Raw genomic sequence first — 9,484 nt, 5'->3', positions numbered from 1 at the left:
GGGAAAGAGTGTTCTGAGCATAGGAAGCAGCCAGTCTACAGACCGAGGACTATAAAACATGTGGGCGGGGCTGGAGCAGACAGAATGAGGGGCCAGGTGGTGGAGGAGGGACCACAGAGGTGAGGGGGAGGCACCTAAGTACCGGGAAGACTTGGGCTTTGCTCTGATAGAAATGGGAGCCATGCAGGGGCTTTGAGCAGAGGAGTCATGACGTGACCCAGGCTTTAAAAGGATTACTTTTGCTGTTGTGTGGGGAACAGAATGTGCGGGAGCCAAGGTAGAAGCAGGAATACCAGATAGGAGGCATGTTGGTCACCATGGAAATGTGCTGCTCAGACCTCCTGCTGCAGGGAGTGCAGTTGACTAATGGTCCCAGCTGCCCCCTCTCTGGATTCACCACTGCATTCATGTTCATGCCAAGATCACGCCTTCCCTGCATGTGGGGGCCGCTAGTGCAGGCCCACCCCTGAAGGGTATGGGACTCCTCTATGTGGGACTTTGGCTCAGCGGCTCCTCAGCAACCAGGGTGAGACTGTCTCACAGCAGCACTGCAGTCTGAGGCACTTCCTGTCTATCCTGCTTCCTTCCTGATCTCCTTTCCCAGGTGTCAGCCCTGTGTCACAGTCTGAGGCTCTCTTTGTCCCTCCACTCACTCCCTCCAGATTATTCCTCACAAGCATTTCCCCAAGAAATCTCTTGCAATCTGGTCTCAAAGTGTCTGCTTCTCAGAGGGCCCAAACTGACACAGGGGGCCACTGCCATAATCCAAGCAAGAGGTGGTGGTGCTCTCAGATCAGGCAGTGGAAGAGGAGTTGGTGAATGGTGGTCAGATTCTGTATAAATTTGAAGGTGGAAACGAGGACTTCCTGACAGGTTGATTGTATACATGATATGAGCAAAAGAAGAGTAAAGGATGAGTCAAGGTTTTTTGTCTGAATGACTGGAAAGATGGAATCATCACTGAATGAGAAAAGGAAGGCTGTGAGAGAAGCAGGCCTTGGGGGTCAGATTAGGAATCGGCTTCGCATGTGTTCTGTTTGAGATGGCTGTGAGGCATCCATGTCAAAGTACCAAGTAGGCAATTAGATATAGGAGGCTGGAGTTCCAGGGCTGCAGATATCATTTTGGAGATTATGAGCCTGTAGATGATATTTAGAGCCATGGAATCTGATGAGATTACCAAGAAAATGAGCATTGATGGAAAGTAGAAGAGGACAAAGGACTGAGTCCCAGGCACTGAGACCTTAAAGGGGAGAGAGGAGAAACCAGCAAAGGAGATGAGCAAGAGCCACCAGTAAAGGAGGAAAGAGAGCAAAAGTGGTCTCTTGGAAGCCAGGCAAGGAAGGAGCTCTGTGGATCAGGATGAAGCCAAGGACGGGGTTGTAAATATGAATTCCAGTTTATCAGAAATGGGGTTATTATGGCACAGTCTTCTCCTTCCCCTTTCCTCTCTTTCCTTTACAAAAAAAAACTTTATTAAAAAGTATTCTCCCTCTGGACTCCTTCCTTCCCACCTTCTTCTTCCCTTCGTCTTCTAGTCTCTTCTATCAAAACTCCAGGCAATTTGGATCTTTTTCATACAGAGGCAGTGGGTTATTTTTGGAAACTCCAGAAGAACAACTGCATAGTGATAAAGCAACTGGCAGTCAGAGGACACTTTATGTAGAACATGTCACTCTTTGTCTTCCTCTTTTGCAAGGTGGACCTTGGTTTCCCAGGTAGATTTAGGGGCTTTCTGCCTGAGCTGAGTCCCTCATATTTCGCGTGGGTAAAATATACATTCAGGGAGACACTTAGCAGCTTTCATGTTCCCTTCCTCATCTCTAAGCAGGTGAACATACTCTCCATTTTGACTCATGAAACACGTGAGATCCCTGGATGCTTTTTGGAAGGAAGAGTATGAGATACAATATTTTATGGGACTATGTAAAAATAATTCAGGAATCACAGCTATCTTTCATCCAAATCATCTTGCTTTGGAGAAGACTCGAGCCTCTTGTTACGGAAGAAAAGTCAGGCGTAGATGAGGTTACACTATTTTCGTGTTTGGTGCCCCTGACCATGCAGAGGAAGCGTGATCTTGGCATGAACATAAGTGCACTGGTGAATCCAGTGGATGTCCCAGCTTGGCCTGAAGTCTCCTCCTCATGTGGTATCACCCTTGGTGGAAGGTCTTCTGCTGTGGGCTTGGCCTCCCGTCAGATGCTGCTTTGTGTTCTCAAGTCTGCCATTCATGGTTTATGCTGATCAACCGAAACTTTGTCACTTAGTGTCATCCCACACATTACCGATGCCATCTGCTGGTTTATCTCTCCAGCTGTGTTGAGAGCAGAGCCTGTGACTCAGTGTTGCGCTGGGACTGACTTGTTCCGACTCCCCAGCAGACTGTGCACATCTTTTTCCAACTCTGCATCCAGGGATGTCATGTTGGTAGCTTGAAAACAGCTGGGGGAGAGGGGTGCATGGAGGGAGAAGAGGGATCTACAGTCCGGAATTCAGCAAACAAAGACATCTGCAAATGCTGCAAATGAAGACTTTCTCTGTCTCCTCCCCTCCCCGCAAGAGCTGATTTTAAATATTTACCAACAGACTGCAAGACTATGTCCTTTTTATTTTGTAACTTTGGCAGCCTGACAGTGTACCATGGACACAGTAGGTGCTTGGTAAATATATTTCTTGAATGAATTTTTAAAAACCCTTATTATAAGTAGTAATCTGAGTTTCTTTTCCTAAGACATCCTTATTATTTGGGTCCAGACAAAGCTCCTTCTTCCAGCTCCCTGACCCCCCAATTTAGCTATATCTCATGGCACCTCGTGTACCTTATAGTAGGTAGTAGCTACCAGATGTTAAATACAGCTCTGCTCCTTCTCTCAGGAGGCCTCACTTTGACCTTAATGCTGCCTGTGACCCCCAGCCGTGGAGGTGCCTGCACAACTGTCGTCAAGTTATGTCTTGTGTCTCTGTGGCATGTTTCTGCTCAAAGTCTTCTCACTTGCCCTTCAGAGCAACCCTGTGGCATCTGTAGAGCAGGATAAAGAGGCCGAGTCCTAGACCAGTGGACCACTCTGATGACCCATAGCTTCTAAGGCACAGCGTTATGGCCTCAGAATCCTAGGTCAGGCCAGTTTCTGATACCAGCATGCAATCAGACAACTTTCGAGGCCTTGTTGCTCCCTCTCTGTTCCTTGCCTGTGTCTGGTGTGTGTGTGTGAGTGGGGGGCTTCTCCCCACATCTGTCCTCTTCCTCAGGTCTGAAGGTCATTGTTGGGGCCTTGCTGCGCTCTGTGAAGAGGCTTGTCGATGTGATGATCCTGACTCTCTTTTGCCTCAGCATCTTCGCCCTGGTAGGTCAGCAGCTCTTCATGGGAAATCTGAACCAGAAATGTGTGAGGAAAGACTGTGACTCTGACTATAAAGGTAAACACCCCACCTTTCACTCCTTGGTTTGTGCATGGTTAACTTTTATTTATCCCCACTCATATGTCTACTGATCTGCATTACAGAGTGTCTTAGGATCAAGGGATGACTTGTCCCTCTAGGGTTCTCAAGTGGACAGATGCATTTCTTAGAGAACTGCCTCATTCTTCGGGTTTCCATGAAGAAGTAAAATCCTGAAGCCACATCTATAGGAGTGGTGTCATCTTCCATCTCTGCCCACTTCCTTGTCATGTTTTGCAGAAGTCTTCAGAGTGCCTGGCTTTGGCCAAAGGGGACCAGCAACTTCCCACAATGCCTGCCCCCACCCAAGCATTTTCTTCAATGATATTGCTCCTTTTATGTTGCACCCTCTCCACTCTGAGGTCAACCCTATATCAATTTCATGTGTCCTGAATTTTATGTGGCCATACTTTCTCCATGACTGTCTTGGTTTATGAGCTTCTCATGGGCTGACCCTGTGTCCAGCTTCTCCTAGGGGTGGTCTCTGGTTCAGTTCTATGTACTGAGAGGCAAAGTGGTGGTGGTGTTACTGCTTCCTCCTCTTATTTCTCCTTCCTTCTCCTTTTCCCTCTTTTTCTCTTGCATCTTCCTGAGGGCTTAGGCTCTAGTTCCTCTCTGGATCATTTCATCGAGATCACTTTGATCACTTTGATCATTTTGGAGGATTCTGAACCATCTGTTTCAAGCATAATCTGGCATATTTGCTATTCTTTTTCCTTTCAATGTTGTTTTTTCAAATCTGAATTTATAATTATTTCCTTCTCAGACTATTGCTTTGAAAAGAAAGATTCCACTGAATTCAGAATATGTGGCACATGGATGGAGAGCGGGTAAGATGTTTATACTCTTCATTCTATCTTTTTGAAGTGATGTGGCAGACAGTCTTTATCTAATGACTTGTAGAAGCAGTGGTGGTAGTTCTCAAACACTACTATTTCATGTGTCTAAGAAAGTTTATTTTATTTTATTTGGGTTTTTTAACATATTTATTTATTTATTTATTTGGTTGTGCTGGGTCTTAGTTGCAGCAGGCGGGCTCCTTAGTTGCGGCTCTCCAGCTCGTTAGTTGCAGCACGTGGGCCCCTTAGTTGTGGCATGCGAAATCTTAGTTGCGGCATGCACGTGGGATTGCTTCCCCGACCAGAGAATGAACCCGAGGCCCCTGCACTGGGAGCGTAGAGTTTTATCCACTGTGCCACCAGGGAAGTCCCTGTAAGCAGGTTTAGATGTGCATTACTAAATTAAAAATTATTTCCAAGTGTTTAAAGCAGTTCTCTCTCCCAAATTATATTGAATTTGTATCTGATGAGAAACCTACTGAAAACATAGGGATATTTTGACATTATGGAGCAGATATTCAAGGCTATCAAAGGTAAGAAAGGATGTTGTGACTGAAAGCCCCATCTAGACCTATTTCCTGTTCAGTGACATGGCCCTGATGGCAGACATCTCAGCACACGTCTTCTGTTCGTTGATCTGTGACCCCCACTGCCTCTAATTGCACACACTGTTGTATGTATGTTCATACACATTCACTTCAACAGCTAGTAGCCCTCTGACCCTTTGGGGATACTGTTCCTTCTTCCAGGATATTAGTACTCTCTGTGGTGAGAGATTCATTCAGTGAAGGTTTATTGAGTGTATTTCAAATTAAGATAATATGCTAGGCACTTTGATGAAATAGACTACATTCATCTCTCAGTAACAAATAGGTATCAGGGGCCAACATTGTGGCAAGCTCTGTGTTAGGCCCTAGGAATCCAAGTACAAACAAAGGAGTGCTGCCCTCTTGAAATTGACATCTTTCAGGCAACAGAGATGTACAGTAAATTCTTGAAAGTGTGATGAATGTTATAAGAGAGACTTGTAGATACTGAGAGAGATAACAGAGATGTAACCCTGCCTGTAAAATTAAGGAAGTCTTCTTGTGGTGGTCACAGGATCTGATTAGGTCAAACTCACAGACTTATTAGGTTTTAGTACAAGGTTTATTGAGCTCTCTAGAATGATCCTCGGCAGGACATACTGCACCTACAGTGTTTTCATTCCATGAGGAGCCCAACAGCTGTCACAACAGTGCTTCTTTGATCCATCATCCATGCAGGGCAGGTATGGTTACTATAAGCAAAATCCAAGGTGGGGTGGGCCATCTAAGCATACAAATGCAGAAGCCTTGGTTTCCAACTGTGTGCCAGTCACAACTCTCTCAGTCTAGGTATAGTCTCAAAGCTCAGGAGTTTTACAGTAGGCGAACTCCTAGTACATGACCTTCGACACTGATCATAACGTGGTAGTTTCCAAGGAGATGGCAGATCTGAGGTCATCTTCCCAGACAGGCCTCTGTTCAGGGCCCAGACCTGGTTTTCAGCCTTTACTCACTGCCTCCTCTGAGGACTGACTGAGTGGTGACTACAACATGGATCTGAAGCATGAGTAGGAAGTTCTGGTGGATGAGAAGATAGAGCAAATGATTCCTGATGGTACAAATAGCAAGGATGAAAGCCTCAGGACATGAGGACATGCGGGGATAGTAAGAAGCCCAGCAGCTTGTTAGGCAGAGGGGCAGGAGACAGGAGCCAACCATGCAGGATCTGGTAACCCATCACTGCTGAGGATTTTGACCTCAATCACAAAGGAAACAAGACCTGATCAGATTAGATACTTTTAAAACTCACTTATGTCTGCTACATGGAGAATGGATGGATAGAGTAGGTGAAGCAGCCACTTAGGAGGCTATGTTAATACAGATGAGAGTCACGAAGCTGTTCAGTGGAGATGAAGAGAAATGGATGGATGAATCCCAAAGACATTTAGGAGACAGAAAGAACAAGACTTGTGGATTGAAGAGGGGTGTTGGCATGTATATGTCTGTGCAAATGTACGTGTAGGATAGCGGTGAGAAGTGCAAAGGGGAGAATAGAAAAAATCAATATAGAATTAAAAGATAAAGCAATGAAAGAGACAGAAAATATGAGAATAAATATCAATCCAGAAGTTTCGGCTTTTGACTAAGTAGGAATTCCAGAAATAGAGCACAGAAAAAGCAAAAGGGAGGAAATTAGCAAAGATAATACAGAGAATTTCCCTGGGATTAAAGGTGCAAATACCTCAGTGGCCCATAAAGCAGCCAACACAATGAATGAAAAAGGACCATGTCAGGTGCATTATCATGGCATTTCAGAACCTTTGGGGAAAAAGATCTGAAAACCAAAGAGAAAAAGGTTACCCACAAAGGAACAGTATCAGAATCCTCAACAACAACATAGTGTTAATAGCTGAGTAGTGATTTTATGTTTCTGAAGAAAAACTATGTTCAACCCCAAATTCTATTTCTGGTCAAACTGTAACTCCACTGTGAAGGCAGAGTAAAGATATACCCATATGTGCAAAGATCACCCAGTCTTCCTAAAAAGCTACTTGAGGTTTGGTCCAGAAAAATGAGGGAGTAACACTTAGAGCAATACAAAAGAGCCAAGAAAAAATGTATCTGACCCAGGAGACCCAATGACACAGGCCATGATATTTTCCATGAAGAGTGATATAAGTAGTGGTGAAGTAGGGTGGGATGTTGGAAAACCCTTATCTACCACAGCAGAAAGCTAGTCAACAAAGACTACAACTGATAAATCAAATACCAGGATAAGCATTTTAAAAAATTATAGTATAGTTGAATTTCAATATCATATTAGTTTCAGGTGTACGATATGGTGATTCAATATTTTCATAAATTATACTCTAAAGTTATTGTAAAATATTGGCTATATTCCTGTGCTGTGTAATATATCCTTGTAGCCTATTTATTTATTTATTTATTTATTTATTTATTTATTATTATTTTTTGCGGTACGCGGGCCTCTCACTGTTGTGGCCTCTCCCGTTGTGGAGCACAGGCTCCGGACGTGCAGGCTCAGCGGCCATGGCTCACGGGCCCAGCCGCTCCATGGCATGTGGGATCCTCCCGGACCGGGGCACGAACCCGTGTCCCCTGCATTGGCAGGTGGACTCTCAACCACTGTGCCACCAGGGAAGTCCCCTATTTATTTTATATATAGTAGTTTGTACCTCTTAATCCCCTACCTCTCTTTTGCCCCTCCCCCCCCACTGGAAACCACTAGTTTATTCTCTATATATTTAATTCTGTTTCTGTTTTGTTATATTCATTTGTTTCATTTTTTAGATTCCATGCATAAGTGATAACATTCAGTATATGTCTTTCTCTGTTTGACTTATTTCACTAAGCATAACACCCTCTAGGTCCATCCACATTGTTGCAAATGGCAAAATTTCATTCTTTTTTATGGCTGAGTAATATTCCATTGTATGTATATATACCACATCTTTTCTCTTTTTTATATAGGAGTATAGTTGATTCATAATGTTGTGTTAGTTTCAGGTGTAAAGTAAAGTGATTTAGTTATACATATTCATACATCTAATCTTTTTCAGATTCTTTTCCCATATAGGTTATTAAAGAGTATTGAGTATAGTTCCCTGTGCTCTACAGTAGGTCCTTTTTGAATATCTATTTTATGTACGGTAGTGTGTATATGTTAACCCCAACCTCCTAACTTATCCCTCCCCCCCACCTTTTCCCCTTTGGTAGCCATAAGTTTGTTTTCTAAGTCTGTGAGTCTGTTTCTGTTTTGTAAATAAGTTCATTTGTAGCATTTTTTTAGATTCCACATAAGTGATGTCATACGATATTTGTCTTACTCTGTCTGACTTATTTCACTTAGTATGAGAATCTCTAGGTCCATCCATGTTGCTGCAAATGACATTATTTCATTCTTTTTTATACCACATCTTTTTTATCCATTCATCTGTTGGTGGACACTTTGGTTGCATCCATATCTTGGCTATTGTTAATAATGCTTCTATGAACATTAGGGTGCATGTATCTTTTTGAATTAGTGTTTTCATTGTCTTCAGCTATATACCCAGCAGTGGAATTGCTGGATCATATGGTAATTCTGTTTTGTGTGTGTGTGTGTGTGTGTGTGTGTGTGTGTGTGTGTGTGTGTGTGTGTTTTTTTTTTTGTGGTACGCAGGCCTGTCTCTGCTGTGGCCTCTCCCATTGCGGAGCACAGGCTCCGGACGCGCAGGCTCAGTGGCCATGGCTCATGGGACCAGCCGCTCTGCGGCACGTGGGATCCTCCTGGACCAGGAAAAGTTCCTACCATAAGATGTGTGGTCTGTAGGAGTTTCTAAAATAAAACTCTGATTGTTTACTTCCTGAGTCAGCTTTTGGTCGTAACAGTTTTAAGTACATATTTGATGCCATGCTTTCAGAAGGCCAGCAGAGGGGGCACTACTCCCAGTGTATTCACTGTACTGTTCTTGAGGGGACTGCCTAGTTTTTTGTGGCTCAGTACAAAAGGACTTTAGTTTTATTCTTGGGTTCAGATCTTAGACACATTATTTATCAATGACTATGAGCAGATGATTTTATTTCTGTGTACTTTTTGCCTATGTATGAAGACTGTTCAGTTACCCCCTTTTATTTTATTTTAAGTAATTTTTTTTTTAAGTTTTTTTTTTTTTTTTTTGTGATACGCGGGCCTCTCACTGTTGTGGCCTCTCCTGTTGTGGAGTGCTCTGGACGCGTAGGCTCAGCGGCCATGTCTCACGGGCCCAGCCGCTCTGCGGCATGTGGGATCTTCCCAGACCAGGGCATGAACCCATGTCCCCTGCATCAGCAGGCGGACTCTCAACCACTGCACCACCAGGGAAGCCCTATTTTTAATTTTTTAAGGAACCCCATATTGTTTCCCACAGTGACTGCACTAATTTACATTCCCACCAACAGTGTACGAGTCTTTCTTTCTCTCCACATTCCTGCCAACATTTGTTATTTGTAGACTTTTTGATCGTAGCCATTCTGACAGGTTTGAGGTCGTATCTCATTGTGGTTTTCATTTGCATTTCTCTAACAGCATTGTTCTACATCTTTCCATGTGCCCGTTAGCCATCTGTATGTCTTCTTTGAAAAATGTCTATTCAGGTCTTCTGCCATTTTTTTTTTTTTTTTTTTTTTTTTTTTTTT

The 9,484-nt window shown here is 43.6% G+C and overlaps 1 protein-coding gene across 1 annotated transcript in view; it reads left to right on the top strand.

The window, feature by feature from the left end:
- Window positions 1-9,484, top strand: part of SCN11A (sodium voltage-gated channel alpha subunit 11) — a 66,551-nt gene that overhangs the window by 8,914 nt on the left and 48,153 nt on the right. The window contains exons 6-7 of the mRNA XM_007468135.1: window positions 3,253-3,420; window positions 4,208-4,271. Coding sequence (XP_007468197.1) covers window positions 3,253-3,420; window positions 4,208-4,271 — 232 coding nt within the window. The remainder of the gene's footprint in view (window positions 1-3,252; window positions 3,421-4,207; window positions 4,272-9,484) is intronic.

The sequence above is a fragment of the Lipotes vexillifer genome, unplaced genomic scaffold (assembly GCF_000442215.2).
Source record: "Lipotes vexillifer unplaced genomic scaffold, Lipotes_vexillifer_v1.1 scaffold1770, whole genome shotgun sequence".
In the NCBI taxonomy this organism is placed as follows: domain Eukaryota; kingdom Metazoa; phylum Chordata; class Mammalia; order Artiodactyla; family Lipotidae; genus Lipotes; species Lipotes vexillifer.
The sequence above is the reverse complement of the archived record's forward strand: the minus strand, read 5'-3'. Positions and strand labels throughout refer to the sequence as shown.